At 50.9% G+C, this 16,835-nt stretch overlaps 1 protein-coding gene across 1 annotated transcript; it reads right to left on the bottom strand.

The window, feature by feature from the left end:
* Nucleotides 1-1,838: 1,838 nt before the first annotated feature.
* On the bottom strand, nucleotides 1,839-12,629 carry PAIP2B (poly(A) binding protein interacting protein 2B). Its single transcript, XM_086889653.1, has 4 exons — nucleotides 12,562-12,629; nucleotides 10,836-10,981; nucleotides 8,829-8,963; nucleotides 1,839-6,420 (listed from the first exon to the last, which is right to left on the bottom strand). Exons 2-4 carry the CDS (start codon nucleotides 10,968-10,970, stop codon nucleotides 6,364-6,366), a joined length of 327 nt encoding a protein of 108 aa, XP_086745779.1. The 5' UTR covers nucleotides 10,971-10,981; nucleotides 12,562-12,629; the 3' UTR covers nucleotides 1,839-6,363.
* Between the last annotated feature and the right edge of the window lie 4,206 nt (nucleotides 12,630-16,835).

The following is a 16,835-nucleotide window of genomic DNA, read 5'->3' on the forward strand; positions in this document are numbered from 1 at the left end:
CAATCCTGATCCTGATCCCGATCCCGATCCTGATCCTGATCCCGATCCCAATCCTGATCCCAATCCCAATCCTGATCCTGATCCTGATCCCAATCCCGATCCTGATCCCAATCCCAATCCTGATCCCAACTCCCTTCCCAATCCCGATCCTTATCCCAATCCTGATCCCAATCCCGATCCTGATCCCGATCCTGATCCCAATCCTGATCCCAATCCCGATCCCAATCCCGATCCTGATCCTGATCCCGATCCCAATCCCGATCCTGATCCCGATTCTGACCCTGATCCCAATCCCGATCCTGATCCCAATCCTGATCCTGATCCCAATCCCGATCCCAATCCCAATTCCCTTCCCAATCCTGATCCCAATCCTGATCCTGTTCCTGATCCCAATCCCAATCCCGATCCTGATCCTGTTCCTGATCCCAATCCGGATCCCGTTCCTGATTCCGATTCCAATCCTGATCCTGATTCCAATCCTGGTCCTGATCCCGATCCTGATCCCAATCCCGATCCTGAACCCAATCCCAATCCCGGTCCCGAACCTGATCCTGAGGAGGCCGGGCTGGAACACGGGAATGGGATTGAGATTGGGAATGGAATCGGGAATGGGAATTGGGAACAGGATCCGGGTTGGGATCAGGATCGGGATTGGGATCGGGATTGGGATCAGGATCAGGATTGGGAATGGAAAATGGGATGGGGAATGCAAAGCAGGATTGGGATCGGGATCAGGACTGGGAATGGGATCAAGATCAGGATTGAGATTGGGAATGGGAACAGGATCGGGATCAGGATCGGGATGGGGAAGGGAATTGGGATTGGGATCAGGATCAGGATTGGGAATGGAAAATGGGATCGGGAATGCGAATCGGGATTGGGATCGGGATCAGGACTGGGAATGGGATCAAGATCAGGATTGAGATTGGGAATGGGAACAGGATCGGGATCAGGATCGGGATGGGGAAGGGAATTGGGATTGGGAACAGGATCAGGATTGGGAATGGGAATTGGGATCAAGATCAGGATCAGGATTGAGACCAGGACTGGGAATTGGGATTTGGATCAGGATCGGGATCAGGATCGGGATTGGGATCAGGACTGGGAATGGGATCAAGATCAGGATTGAGATTGAGATTGGGAATGGGAACAGGATCGGGATTGGGAATGGGATCAGGATTTGGATCAGGATTGGGAAGGGAATTTGGATTGGGATCAGGATCAGGATCAGGATTGAGATCAGGACTGGGAATTGGGATTTGGATCGGGATTGGGATCAGGACTGGGAATGGGATCAGGATCAGGAATGGGATCAGGATTTGGATCAGGATTGGGAAGGGAATTGGGATTGGGATCGGGATTGGGATTGGGATGGGGAATGGAATTGGGATCAGGATCAGAATCAGGATTGGGATCAGGATCGGGATTGGGAAGGGAATTGGGATCAGGATCAGGATTTGGATCAGGATTTGGATCAGGATTGGGAAGGGAATTTGGATTGGGATCAGGATTGGGATTGGGAAGGGAATTGGGATCAGGATTTGGATCAGGATCGGGAAGGGAATTTGGATTGGGATCAGGATCGGGAACGCTCCACATCCACGGAAAAGCAGGAAGAGGAGGAAGGAGGAATTCCCAAAGTTTGGGATGGGGAACGCAACATCCGGGACCTCGGAGCTGCCGGAGCGGCTTTGGGGGAATTCCCACTTAAAAACGGGGAAAAAATGGGAAAAATCCCTTTGGGGTTGTTTTTCCCGGGAATCCGAAGCGCCGGGAAAGGGAAATTCCCGGGAATTCGCGAAGATCCCGAGGTTTTCCAAGGAAAATTTCAGCCCTGCTGCATTCCAAAAAAAGTTTATTTGGGATAATCCGGAATTTCCAGCGGGGGGGGGAGGGGAAAGGAGGGAATTGGGGGAAAAATCCAAGGAAAAACGGGAAAAGCGGGAGAAAGAAACGAGAAAAATGGGATTTGGAGGGTTGGGAATTCCACGGAGCGGCCGCTTCCGGAGGGGCCGGGAAAAGCGGGAAGAGCCGGGAATTCCACGATGGAATCCCGGTGATCCGGGAGCTGCTCCGGGAATGGGAATTCCAACGGATTTCCCGGGATTTGACCACGGATTTCCTGGGATTCCCCTGCAGATTTCCTGGGATTCACCCGGGGATTTCCCGGGATTTGACCCCGGATTTCCCAGGATTTGTCCACAAATTTTCTGGGATTTGACCGTGGATTTCCCAGGATTTGGCCCCAGATTTCCCAGGATTTGACCATGAATTTCCCAGGATTCACCCGGGGATTTCCCGGGATTTGACCGCAAATTTTCTGGGATTTGACCGTGGATTTCCCAGGATTCACCCACGGATTTTCTGGGATTCGACTGCGGATTTCCCAGGATTTGGCCCCGGATTTCCCAGGATTTGGTCCCGGATTTCCCAGGATTTGGTCCTGGATTTCCCAGGATTCACCTGCGAAATTCCCAGGATTCAGCTGTGGATTTCCCAGGATTTGCCCCCAGAATTCCCGGGATTCCAAACCCTGGAAGAGGCTTCGGGAGCCCGGGAAGCTCCGGGGTTTTTGGGATCGGCGTTTCCAGCCCCGTTCCCATGGATTGGGATTCCTGACCTGGGAGGCTCCTGGATTTCCCTGGAAAGGGATTCCCGATCCCAAAAAATTCCCGATTTTCCCTGGATCAGGATTCCCATTCCCAGAAAATCCAGGAGAAACCAACGCAGCTCCCAGAAAATCCCGGGAAATCCTCCGGAAGCGCCGAAAGTTCCGATCCCAGGAGGGATTTTTCCACAATTTTTCCAGGATTTTTCCAGGATTTCTCCACGGTTTTCCCATCATTTTTCCCATTTTTTTTCCCATGATTTTTCTGTTATTTTTCCAAGATTTTTCCAAGACTTTCCCATGATTTTTCCCGAAATTTTTTCCAAGGTTTTTCCATTATTTTTCCAAGATTTTCCCATGATTTTTCCATTATTTTCCCGAATTTTTTCCCCAGGATTTTTCCCATTTTTTTTCCCAAGATTTTTCCATTTTCCCAAGAATTTTCCTACGATTTTTCCCAAGGTTTTTCCATGATTTTCCCAAATTTTTCCCATTCTTTCCCCAGGATTTTTTTCCATGATTTTTCCTGAGATTTTTCCCAAGATTTTTCCATTGTTTTCCCATGATTTTTCCATGATTTTTCCCGATATTTTTCCCAAGATTTTCCCAAGATTTTCCCATTTTTTCCCAAGATTTTCCCCATTATTTTCCCATTTTTTCCCAAAATTTTTCCCATTTTTTCCCATGATTTCCCCCAAGATTCCCCCACGATTTTCCCCATTATTTTTCCATGGTTTTTCCATGATTTTCCAAGATTTTCCCATTTTTTCCCATTATTTCCCCATTATTTTTCCATGTTTTTCCCAGGATTTTTCCCATTATTTTTCCATGATTTTTCCTCAGATTTTCCCCAAGATTTTTCCACACTTTCCCCCAAGATTTTCCCATTTTCCCAAGATTTTTCCATCATTTTCCCCATTTCTTTCCCCAGGATTTTTCCCGTGATTTTTCTCGTGATTTTTCCATGATTTTTCCATAATTTTTCCAAGATTTTCCCAGGATATTTCCCTTTCTTTTTCCATGATTTTTCTCGAGATTTTTCTCGGGATTTTTTCCGTATTTTTCCCAAGATTTTCCCATTTTTCCATTTTTTTCCCAGGATTTTCCCCAGGATTTTCTTCATTATTTTTTCCATGTTTTTTTCCATAATTTTTCCCAAGATTTTCCCATTTTTTTCCCCATTATTTTCCCAGGATTTTCCAGGATTTTCCCCTTTCTTTTTCCATGATTTTTCCCGGGATTTTTTCCATGTTTTTTCCACGATTTTCCCAAGATTTTTCCCTGATTTTCTCCATTATTTTTCCATGTTTTTTCTTGAGATTTTTCCATGATTTCCCCAAAGATTTTCCCATTTTTTTCCCATTTTTTTCCCAGGATTTTCTCCATCATTTTTTCTGTTGTTTTTTCCATAATTTTTCCCAAGATTTTCCCATTTTTTCCCAGCATTTTCCCATTATTTTTCCACGATTTTTCCCAAGATTATTCCTCAGATTTTTCCATGATTTTTCCACAATTTCCCCCAGGATTTTTCCCGAGATTTTTCCATTTTTTTTCCCAGGATTTTTCCCATAATTTTCCCACTATTTTTCCATGTTTTATCCATGATTTTTCCCCATTCTTTTCCCATCATTTTCCATGATTTTTCTTGAAATTTTCCCACAATTTCCCCCAAGATTTTTCCCATTTTTCCATTTTTTTCCCAGGATTTTCTCCATTATTTTTTCCATGTTTTTTTCCATAATTTTTCCCACAATTTTCCCATTTTTTTCCCCATTATTTTCCCATTATTTTCCAGGATTTTCCCATTCTTTTCCCATGATTTTCCCAAGATTTTCCCATTTTTCCATTCTTTTCCCAGGATTTTTCCCAGGATTTTTCTTGAGATTTTTCCATGATTTTTCCCAAGATTTTCCCCCAATTCTCCACAAGATTTTTCCAATTTTTTTTCCCATTTTTTCTTCAGGATTTCCCCATTTTTTTCCCATTATTTTTCCATGTTTTATCTGCGATTTTTCCCCATCATTTTCCATGATTTTTCTTGAAATTTTTCCATGATTTTCCCAAGATTTTTCCATGATTTTGCCACAATTTTCCCATTCTTTTCCCAGGATTTTTCCCGGGATTTTTCCACGATTTCCCCCAAGATTTTTCCCATTTTTCCATTTTTTTCCCAGGATTTTCTCCATTATTTTTTCCATGGTTTTTTCCATAATTTTTCCCACAATTTTCCCATTTTTTCCCCATTATTTTCCCATTATTTTCCAGGATTTTCCCATTCTTTTCCCATGATTTTTCCAAGATTTTCCCATTTTTTTCCCAGGATTTTCCCCATTATTATTCCATGATTTTTCCCAAAATCTTTCTATGATTTTTCCCAAAGTTTTCCATGATTTTCCCAAGATTTTCCCATTTTTCCATTCTTTTCCCAGGATTTTTCCCAGGATTTTTCTTGAGATTTTTCCATGATTTTTCCCAAGATTTTCCCCCAATTCTCCACAAGATTTTTCCAATTTTTTTCCCCATTTTTTCTTCAGGATTTCCCCAAAATTTTCCCATGATTTTTCCATGTTTTATCTACGATTTTTCCCCATCATTTTCCATGATTTTTCTTGAAATTTTTCCATGATTTTCCCAAGATTTTTCCCATTTTTTCCCCAGGATTTTCTCCATTATTTTTTCCGTGTTTTTTTCCATAATTTTTCCCAAGCTTTTCCCATTTTTTTCCCCATTATTTTCCCAGGATTTTCCAGGATTTTCCCCATTCTTTTTTCATGATTTTTCCTGGGATTTTTTCCATGTTTTTTCCATGATTTTCCCAAGATTTTTCCCTGATTTTCTCCATTATTTTTCCATGATTTTTCTTGAAATTTTTCCATGATTTCCTCCAAGATTTTTCCATTTTTTTCCCAGGATTTTCCCCAGGATTTTCCCCATTATTTTTTCCATGTTTTTTTTCCATAATTTTTCCCAAGATTTTCCCGTTTTTTCCCCATAATTTTTCAATTCTTTTTCCAAGATTTTCCCACAATTCTCCCCAAGATTTTTCCATGATTTTCTCCGTTATTTTCCCATGATTTTTCCATGATTTTTCTTGAAATTTTTCCATGATTTCCCCCAAGATTTTTCCCATTTTTCCATTTTTTCCCAGGATTTTCTCCATTATTTTTTCCATGTTTTTTTCCATAATTTTTCCCAAGCTTTTCCCATTTTTTCCCCATTATTTTCCCAGGATTTTCCGCATTCTTTTTCCCATTTTTTTCCCAAGATTTTCCCATTTTTTTCCCAGGATTTTCCCATGATTTTTCCCAATATTTTTCCACATTTTTCCCAGGATTTTCCCATTTTCCCCCCATGATTTTTCCCATTATTTTTCCGTGATTTTCCCAAGATTTTCCCATTTTTTCCCATTTTTCCCCCATAATTTTTCCATGATTTTTCCACCTTTTATCCCTGATTTTTCCCCACTATTTCCCCCATCATTTCCCCATCATTTTCCACGATTTCCCCCATTTTTCCCATCCTTTCCCCACATTTTTCCATCGTTTTCCCACAATTCCCCCTCCCATTCCCAAAAAACCCCAAAAAAACCCCAAAAACTCCAATAAAAACCCCAAAAAACCGGGAAAAAATCCCCAAAACGTTCGGATCCGGATCCGATCCCGGATTTTCCCGGATTTTCCCGGCTTTTCCCGGCTTTTCCCGGATTTTCCCGGATTTTCCCTGGATCGGGATCAGTCTCTGCCGCCTCTTCCCGGTCAATATTTCACTCCGGGAATGAATTCCTTGGCGTCCGGGTTCAGGGAGCTTTTGCTCTGGAATAAAACGGGAATTCTGGGATCAGGATCGGGAATTTTGGGATCAGGGTCGGGAATTTTGGGATCAGGGTTGGGAATTTTAAGATCGGGATTGGGAATTTCCCAAAATTGGGAATTTTGAGATTGGGGTCGGGAATTCTGGGATCAGGATCAGGAATCTTGGGATCAGGATTGGGAAATTTGGGATCGGGATCGGGAATTCTGGGATCGGGATTCAGAATTTTGGGATCGGGATTCGGAATTTTGGGATCAGAGGTTGGGAATTTCCCAAAATTGGGAATTTTGGGATCAGGATCGGGAATTTTGGGATCAGGGTTGGGAATTTTGGGATCAGGATTTGGGGAATTTTGGGATCAGGGTTTGGAATTTTGGGATCAGGATCGGGAATTTTAGGATCAGGACTGGGAATTTTGGGATCAGGGTCGGGAATTTTGGGATCAGGGTTGGGAATTTCCCAAAATTGGGAATTTTGGGATCAGGATCCAGAATTTTGGGATCGGGGTTGGGAATTCTGGGATCGGGGTCGGGAATTTTGGGATTTTTCCCGGGAATTCCCGGAGTTTGGGATTCCTGGAGGTCGGGGTGGGTTTGGGGGAAGTTCTGAGGGGATTTTTGGGAATTCTGGGATGGGGCCGGGGAGGGATCCGGGAATTCCGAAGGGATTTTGGGATGGGGAGCCAGGAAAAAATTCCAGGGACAGAATTCCAGGGATGGGAAAATTCCAAGGATTGACCAATCCCAACAATGGGAGAATTCCCAGGGCAGGAGAATTCCCAGGGATTGGGGAATTCCAGGGATTGGGGAATTCCCAGGAACTACAGAATTCCAGGGATGGGAAAATTCCAAGGATTTGAGGATCCCAGAGCCTGGAGAATTCCCAGGAATTGGGGAATCCCAGGGATTGGAAAATTCCAGGAATGAGAGAATTCCAAGGAATGGGAGAATTCCTGGGATTTGAGGATCCCAGGAATTGGGGATCCATGGAATGGAGAATTCCCGGGATTTGGGGATCCCAGGGATTGGGAATTCCAGGGATTTGGGGAATTCCCGGGATTTGGGGATCCCAGGAACTGTAGAATCCCAGGGATTGGAGAATTCAGGGATGGGAGAATTCCAAGGATTTGGGGATCCTGGGAATGGGAGAATTCCCAGAAATTGGGGAATTCCAGGAATGGGAGAATCCCAGGATTTGGGGATCCCAGGGATTGGAGAATTCCAGGAATGAGAGAATTCCAAGGATTTGAGGATCCAGGGATGGGGAATTCCCGGGATTTGGGGAATTCCCAGGAACTGTAGAATCCCAGGGATTGGAGAATTCAGGGATGGGAGAATTCCAAGGATTCGAGGATCCCAGGGATTGGGAATTCCCGGGATTTGAGGATCCCAGGAATGGGAGAATTCAGGGATGGAAAATTCCCGGGATTTGGGGATCCTGGGAATGGGAGAATTCCCAGAAACTGGGGAATTCCAGGAATGGGAGAATCCCAGGATTCGGGGATCCCATGGAATGGAGAATTCCCGGGATTTGAGGATCCCAGGGATTGGGAATTCCCAGGATTTGGGGATCCCAGGGATGGCAGAATTCCAAGGATTGGGAATTCCTGGGATTTGGGGATCCCTGGAATGGGGAATTCCCAGGATTTGGGGAATTCCCGGGATTTGGGGATCCCAGGGATTGGAGAATTCCCAGAAATTGGGGAATTCCAGGAATGGGAGAATCCCAGGATTTGGGGATCCCAGGGATTGGGGAATTCCCAGGAATTGGGGATCCCAGGGATGGAGAATTCCCGGGATTGAGAATTCCCAGGGATTGGAGAATTCCAGGAATGGGAGAATTCCAGGGATTGGGAAATTCCTGGGATTCGAGGATCCCTGGACTGGGAATTCCCGGGATTTGAGAATTCCCAGGATTTGGGGATCCCTGGAATGGGGAATTCCCGGGATTTGGGGATCCCTGGACTGGGAATTCCCGGGATTTGGGGATCCCTGGAATGGGGAATTCCCAGGATTTGGGGAATTCCCGGGATTTGGGGATCCCTGGACTGGGAATTCCCAGGATTTGGGGATCCCCGGAATGGGAATTCCCAGGATTTGTGGATTCCAGGGATTGGGAATTCCTGGGATTGGGGATCCCTGGATTGGGAATTCCCGGGATTTGGGGAATTCCCGGGATTTGGGGATCCCTGGATTGGGAATTCCCGGGATTTGGGGAATTCCCAGGATTTGGGGATCCCTGGACTGGGAATTCCCGGGATTTGAGAATTCCCGGGATTTGGGGATCCCTGGACTGGGAATTCCCAGGATTTGGGGAATTCCCGGGATTTGGGGATCCAGGGATTGGGAATTCCCGGGATTTGGGGATCCCTGGACTGGGAATTCCCGCGGGAATCGCGGCCGGTGCTCACCAGGATCTCCTGGCTCCGCTCGGGTCCGGATTTCAGATCCCGCTCGGGAATGAACCAATCCCGCTGCTCCTCCTCCTCCAGCATCTCCTGCAGGCAGCGATCCAGGAATTCCTGCTCCCGCAGCTCCTCCTGCACCTGGAAAAACCCGGAATGCCGGGAAAAAAACCCGGAATTCCAGGAAAAACCCGGAATTCCAGGAAAAACCCGCGGAGATTCCATGGAAAAACCGGGGAAAAAACCCGGAATGCCGGGAAAAACCCGCGCACGTCCCATGGAAAAACCCGGAATGCCGGGAAAAAAACCCGGAATTCCAGGAAAAAAACCTGGAATTCCGGGAAAAACCCACGGAGATTCCATGGAAAACCCGGAATTCCAGGAGAAAAACCCGTGGAGATTCCATGGAAAAACCCGAAATTCCAGGAAAAACCCGCGCACATCCCATGGAAAACCCGGAATTCCGGGAAAACCCGCGGAGATCCCATGGAAAACCCCGGAATTCTGGGAAAAAACCCTGGAATTCCAGGAAAAACCCAGAATTCCGGGAAAAAAACCCGGAATTCCAGGAAAAACCCGTGGAGATTCCATGGAAAAACCCGGAATTCCGGGAAAAACCCGCGGAGATCCAGAATTCCAGGAAAACCTCGGCACTCCAAAGATTCCCATGGAAAAACCCCTGGAATTCCGGGAAAACTCTCAGAGCACCAGAATTCCAGGAAAAAACTCGGAGCTTCAGAGATTCCCATGGAAAAAGTCCTGGAATTCCTGGAAAAATTCTTGGAGCTCCGGAGATTCCATGGAAAAATCCACGGAATTCCAAAGAAAACCTCCGAACTCTCAAGATTCCCATGGAAAAAAACCCGGAATTCCTGGAAAAACCCTCGGAGATCCAAAGATTCCAAAGAATTCCCGGTTTTCCGCCTGGCACGGCTCGATCCTTTCTAATCCCAAATTCCTGATGGTGGGAATTGAGAATTCCAGGGATTTTTCCAAAAGGAAAAATCCCAAATTTCCAAAATTCCTCCCAAAAAATTCCCGATTCGAAAATTCCTGGAATGTTCTGAGAATGTTCCTGGGATTTCTTGGGAATTTCCTGGGAATGTTCTGGAATTTCCTGGAATGTTCAGGGGATTTTCTGGGAATTTTCTGGAATATTCCAGAATTTCCTGGAATGTTCTGGGAATATTTTAGAATTTCCTGGATTTTCCTGGAATATTCTGGAATTCTCTGGAATTTTCTGGGAATGTTCTGGGAATGATCTGAAATTTCCTGGATTTTCCTGGATTGTTCTGGAATTTCTTGGGTTTTTCTGGAATGTTCTGGGAATTTTCTGGATTTTTCTGGAATGTTCTAGGAACGTTCTGGAATCTCCTGGATTTTTTCTGGAATGTTCTGGAATGTTCCAGATTTTCTTGGAATATTCTGGGAATTTCCTGGAATATTCTGGGAATGTTCTGGAATTTCTTGGATTTTTTTCCTGGAATGTTCTGGAATGTTCTGGACTTTCTTGGAATATTCTGGGAATTTTCCTGGAATTTTCTGGATTTTCCTGGAATGATCTGGAATATTCTGGATTTTCCTGGAATATTCTGGGATCTTTCTGGAATATTCTGGGAATATTCTGGAATTTCCTGGAATTTTCTGGAATATTCTGGATTTTCCTGGATTTTTCTGGAATATTCTGGGAATTTTCTGGATTTTCCTGGAATTTCCTGGATTTTTCTGGAATGTTCCAGGAGCAGGATGAGGCTCCAGAGCCAATTCCAGCTCTTTATTCCCAAATTCCGGAGCTCTCCGAGTCCGGAACGTTCCGGCAGCTCCAGAAATTCCCGGAAATCCGGGAATTCAGGATGAGCCCAATTCCAGGAAAAACAAATCCCAAAATTCCCGGGAGATCAAATCCATCCTCAGGGAATTTTTTTTCCCGGTTTTTTTCCCCCCCCTCCAGGGATTTTCCCAAAGAATTCCTCGGGAAGAGCCAGAAAATTCCGGGAATTTTGGGAATCTCACCTGGCGATCGAAATCCTCCTCGTTCTCCATCCACAGGAATTCCGCAAACGGCTCCGGATCCGAGCCCGGGAGCTCCTGCCCGCCCGGAGCCGCCGGGAATTCGGGATCCGAGCCCGCGGAGCCGGAGCCGCTCATCCTCCGGAATTCTGGGAATGGGAAAATCGGGATTTGGGATCTGGAATCAAGAATTTGGGATTTTGGGATTTGGGAAAGGATCCAGGATTTGGGATTTGGGGATTTGGGGAATTTGGGATTCGGGATTTGGGATTTTGGGGATTTGGGATCCGACCCCGCGGAGCCGCTCATCCTCCGGAATTCTGGGAGCAGGAAAATCGGGATTGGGGTTTGGGGATTTTGGGATTTGGGATTTGGAATCAGGAATTTGGGATTTTGGGATCCAGGAAAGGATCCAGAATCTGGGATTTGGGATTTTGGGATTTGGGATTTGGAATCAGGAATTTGGGATTTTGGGATCCAGGAAAGGATCCAGGATTTGGGATTTGGGATTTGGGATTTTGGGATTTGGGGATTTGGGATCTGGGATTTTGGGATTTGGGATCCGACCCCGCGGAGCCGGAGCCGCTCATCCTCCGGAATTCTGGGAGCGGGAAAATCGGGATTTGGGATTTTGGGATCCAGGAAAGGATCCGGGATTTGGGATTTGGGATTTTGGGATTTTGGGATTTGGGGATTTTGGGATTTAGGGAATTTGGGATTTGGGATCTGAGATCACGGAGCCGCTCATCCTCCGGAATTCTGGGAGAGGGAAAATCGGGATCTGGGATTGGGGATTTGGGGAATTTGGTATTTTGGGATTTGGGGATCAGGAATTTGGGATTTTGGGATTTGGGATTTCGGAATTTGGGGATTTGGGATCCGAGCCCGCGGAGCCGGAGCCGCTCATCCTCCGGAATTCTGGGAGCGGGAAAATCGGGATCTGGGATTGGGGATTTGGGAAAGGATTTGGGATTTTGGGATTTGGGATCCAGGAAAGGATCCAGAATCTGGGATTTGGGATTTGGGGCAGGATTGGGAATGGGACTGGGAATTGGGAACTGGAGCAGGATTGAGGATTGGTTTTGGGAATGGGGATTGGAAATGGAAATTGGGATGGGAATGGGAATGGGATTGGGATGGGACTTGGGGGATGGGACTGGGAATGAGATTGGGATTGGGAACGGGAATTGGGATTGGAAATGGAAATTGGGATGGGAATGGGGGATGGGATTGGGAATGAGATTGGGATTGGGAATGGGATTTGGAATGGGATTGAGATTGGGAATGGGATTGGGAATTGGGATTGGGATGGAGGAGCCGATCCCGGTCCCCCAGAGGCCCTTCGGGGACTCTTTTGGGATCCCGGGATGCCGCTCAGGGCCCGGAGCCCCCCGGTGTCTCCACTGTCCCCTCCCGGTGTCCCGGGCCCCTCTGACCCCTCTGTCCCCCCCCCGGTGTCCCCCCGGTGTCCCGGGCCCCGCTGTCCCCACTGTCCCCTCTGTCCCCCCCCCCGGTTCCCCCCGGTGTCCCCCCGGTGTCCCGGGCCCCGCTGTCCCCACTGTCCCCTCTGTCCCCCCCCGGTTCCCCCCAGTTCCCCCCGGTGTCCCGGGCCCCTCTGTCCCCTCTGTCCCCCCCCCCGGTTCCCCCCGGTGTCCCCCCGGTGTCCCGGACCCCTCTGTCCCCACTGTCCCCTCTGTTCCCCCCGGTCCCCCCCGGTTCCCCCCGGTACCTCGGGCCGGGCCGGTTCCGCCCCGCGCTCTCCGCCGCCGCCGCCAGACCCCGCCCCTCCCTCCGCCGCGGCCACGCCCACACCTCCCATTGGCCAGACCCGCCGCGTAGCCACGCCCCTAAGCGTATAAACCACAATACTATTGCATGGTTCAGCTGTCAATCATGCCGTTAATCCCACCCAGCGCGCGGCGCTCCTGATTGGCCGCCGCTGGCGGCTCTGATTGGCCAAGCGCACGCGTCACCCACGTGGGGCAGACGGGCAGTGCGAGGGGGCGTGGCCTCGGCAGCGTGGGCGTGGCCACACGCGATGTAAATAACCCCAAACATCACGCCCCCCGCGGCTGGAAGATGATTGACAGGCACTTCGCCCAATGGGAAGCGGCGTCACAAACCGCCCGCCCAGCCGCCAGAGCGCGTTGGTAGAAGCGCGCTGATTGGTCCAACCATGTAAACAGAGCGCGGGGCGGTCACGTGGCCGGCGCGTGGCTTTGGGCGGGGGGAGGGGAGGGGAGCCCATCCCGAATTTTGGGGGGCACCGAGCTGCGACCGCCCCTCCCCCCCCTTATTGGGGACACCGTGAGAGATCCCGGGGATCCCAGGGGATCCCACAGATCCCGGAGATCCCGGGGGTCCCAGGGGATCCCACAGATCCCAGGAGATCCCACAGATCCCACAGATCCCGGAGATCCCGGGGATCCCGGGGATCCGATCCCCGCCATGCCCGGGGGAAGCGGCGCCTCCTCCGCGCCCCCAACCCAAATTTGGGGTCCCCGGTACCCCCCGAGCCTGGAGCCCCTGGGACGGTGAGTGCCACCCCCCCCCCCCGGTGTCCCCAAGTGTCACCTGCAGCCCCCGGGACGGTGCCACCCCCCCATGTCCCCAAGTGTTTTCCCATAAAAAACAAAAATCCCGGATTTTGGGGGGATTTGGGATGGGGGGGACCCCAAAATCTCCCCCAAACCAACCCCCGATCCCGGCGGGATTTTGGGGTCTGGGGATCCCCTGGGAAGTTTTGGGGTCACCCCAGTTTGGGACGGGGACATTCCCAGTGTCCCCAGTTTGGGACGGGGACATTTCCCTGCAGAGCAAAGCGCGGCTGAGGGGACAAAGGGGGGGATGGAGGGCGGTGTCCCCCAGCTCTGTCCCAGCTCTGTCCCCAGCTCTGTCCCCAGCTCTGTCCCAGCTCCGTCCCCAGCTCTGTCCCCAGCTCTGTCCCAGCTCTGTCCCAGCTCTGTCCCAGCTCTGTCCCAGCTCTGTCCCAGCTCTGTCCCCAGCTCTGTCCCCAGCTCTGTCCCCAGCTCTGTCCCAGCTCTGTCCCAGCTCTGTCCCCAGCTCTGTCCCCAGCTCTGTCCCCAGCTCTGTCCCAGCTCTGTCCCCAGCTCTGTCCCCAGCTCTGTCCCCAGCTCTGTCCCCAGCTCTGTCCCAGCTCTGTCCCCAGCTCTGTCCCAGCTCTGTCCCCAGCTCTGTCCCCAGCTGTCCCAGCTCTGTCCCAGCTCTGTCCCCAGCTCTGTCCCAGCTCTGTCCCCAGCTCTGTCCCAGGTTTGTCCCCAGCCCTGTCCCAGCTCTGTCCCAGCTCTGTCCCCAGCTCTGTCCCCAGCCCTGTCCCAGCTCTGTCCCCAGCTCTGTCCCAGCTCTGTCCCCAGCTCTGTCCCCAGCTCTGTCCCAGCTCTGTCCCCAGCTCTGTCCCAGCTCTGTCCCAGCTCTGTCCCCAGCTCTGTCCCAGCTCTGTCCCCAGCTCTGTCCCAGCTCTGTCCCCAGCTCTGTCCCCAGCCCTGTCCCAGCTCTGTCCCCAGCTCTGTCCCCAGCTCTGTCCCCAGCTCTGTCCCAGCTCTGTCCCAGCTCTGTCCCCAGCTCTGTCCCCAGCTCTGTCCCCAGCCCTGTCCCAGCTCTGTCCCCAGCTCTGTCCCCAGCTCTGTCCCAGCTCTGTCCCCAGCTCTGTCCCAGCTCTGTCCCCAGCTCTGTCCCCAGGCCAGCAGGGGCCGGTGGCCCGAGGCTCCAGCCGGGACCGAATGTCCCCAGGAGGTGACAAGGGGCGGGAGGTGACAATCCCCGCTGCCACCTCGGGGACAAGCGGCTCCTTCTATGGCTGGGGACAGCGGGGTCACCAAAAATAGCGCGGAGGGGACAAGGGGGTGGCACCGGGGGTGGCACCGGGGGGTGGCACCGCGGGATGTCACCAGGGTGTCACCACGGGATGTCCCAAATCCAGGTGGGGGCTGTGGGGTGGGAGGGGACAGAGCCACAAGGTCACCGAGAGTCGGGGATGTCACCGAGAGTCGGGGATGTCACCGAGGCTGCCCGGGGATGTCACCGAGGGTCGGGGATGTCACCAAGGCTGCCCGGGGATGTCACCGAGGCTGCCCGGGGATGTCACCAAGGCTGCCCGGGGATGTCACCAAGGCTGCCCGGGGATGTCACCGAGGGTCGGGGATGTCACCGAGGCTGCCCGGGGATGTCACCGAGGCACGGGCAGGCAGCGGGCGGGGACAGGGAATGTCACACAGCGAGGGGTGGCAGCGCTCCCGGCACGGGGACAGTGACACCGGGCTGGCTGTCCCTGTCCTGTCCCTGTCCCCAGCAGTGACACCGGGCTGGCTGTCCCTGTCCCCAACAGTGACACCGGGCTGGCTGTCCCTGTCCTGTCCCTGTCCCCAGCAGTGACACCGGGCTGGCTGTGCCTGTCCCTGTCCCCAGCAGTGACACCGGGCTGGCTGTGCCTGTCCTGTCCCTGTCCCCAGCAGTGACACCAGGCTGGCTGTGCCTGTCCTGTCCCCAGCAGTGACACCGGGCTGGCTGTGCCTGTCCTGTCCTGTCCCCAGCAGTGACACCGGGCTGGCTGTCCCTGTCCCTGTCCTGTCCCCAGCAGTGACACCGGGCTGGCTGTGCCTGTCCCCAGCAGTGACACCGGGCTGGCTGTCCCTGTCCCCAGCAGTGACACCGGGCTGGCTGTGCCTGTCCCTGTCCTGTCCCCAGCAGTGACACCGGGCTGGCTGTCCCTGTCCTGTCCCCAGCAGTGACACCGGGCTGGCTGTGCCTGTCCTGTCCCCAGCAGTGACACCGGGCTGGCTGTCCCTGTCCTGTCCCCAGCAGTGACACCAGGCTGGCTGTGCCTGTCCTGTCCCCAGCAGTGACACCGGGCTGGCTGTGCCTGTCCCCAGCAGTGACACCGGGCTGGCTGTGCCTGTCCCTGTCCTGTCCCCAGCAGTGACACCGGGCTGGCTGTCCCTGTCCTGTCCTGTCCCCAGCAGTGACACTGGGCTGGCTGTCCCCTCTGTCCCCTGTGTCCCCCGTGTCCCCTGTGTCCCCTGTGTCCCCTCTGTCCCCCGTGTCCCCCGTGTCCCCTGTGTCCCCCGTGTCCACCGTGTCCCCCGTGTCCCCTGTGTCCCCTCTGTCCCCCGTGTCCCCTCTGTCCCCCCGCTGTCCCCTGTGTCCCCTGTGTCCCCTGTGTCCCCTCTGTCCCCAGGCCGGGTGGCCCCCGCTGCTGTCACAGCTCGGGGACAGCGCTGAGAGCCGGGCGCCCCTGGGGCTGGCCCAGCAGTTAATGAGTTAATGAACCCAGCAGTTAATGAGTTAATGAACCCAGCAGTTAATGAGTTAATGAGCCCAGCAGTTAATGAGTTAATGAGCTAATGAGCCCAGCAGTTAATGAGTTAATGAGCTAATGAACCCAGCAGTTAATGAGTTAATGAGCCCAGCAGTTAATGAGTTAATGAGCTAATGAGCCCAGCAGTTAATGAGTTAATGAGTTAATGAGCCCAGCAGTTAATGAGTTAATGAGCCCAGCAGTTAATGAGTTAATGAGCCAGCAGTTAATGAGTTAATGAGCCCAGCAGTTAATGAGCCCAGCAGTTAATGAGTTAATGAGCCCAGCAGTTAATGAGTTAATGAGTTAATGAGCCCAGCAGTTAATGAGTTAATGAGTTAATGAACCCAGCAGTTAATGAGTTAATGAGCCCAGCAGTTAATGAGTTAATGAGCTAATGAGCCCAGCAGTTAATGAGTTAATGAGTTAATGAACCCAGCAGTTAATGAGTTAATGAGCCCAGCAGTTAATGAGTTAATGAGTTAATGAGCCCAGCAGTTAATGAGTTAATGAGCCCAGCAGTTAATGAGTTAATGAGCTAATGAGCCCAGCAGTTAATGAGTTAATGAGCCCAGCAGTTAATGAGTTAATGAGCCCAGCAGTTAATGAGTTAATGAGCCCAGCAGTTAATGAGTTAATGAGCCCAGCAGTTAATGAGTTAATGAGCCCAGCAGTTAATGAGTTAATGA

Source organism: Cyanistes caeruleus, chromosome 5, assembly GCF_971803275.1.
Source record: "Cyanistes caeruleus chromosome 5, bCyaCae1.hap1.1, whole genome shotgun sequence".
In the NCBI taxonomy this organism is placed as follows: Eukaryota; Metazoa; Chordata; class Aves; order Passeriformes; family Paridae; genus Cyanistes; species Cyanistes caeruleus.

Excerpts from the sequence above, each read along its gene's own strand:
- PAIP2B (XM_086889653.1), bottom strand. The coding sequence starts at position 10,970 with ATGAGCGGCTCCGGCTCCGCGGGCTCGGATCCCGAATTCCCGGCGGCT. Across the intron at positions 8,964-10,835 it reads AGGAGGATTTCGATCGCCAG|GTGCAGGAGGAGCTGCGGGA; the intron begins GTGAGATTCCCA and ends GGGTTTTTCCAG. Across the intron at positions 6,421-8,828 it reads AGCGGAGCCAGGAGATCCTG|AGCAAAAGCTCCCTGAACCC; the intron begins GTGAGCACCGGC and ends GTTTTATTCCAG.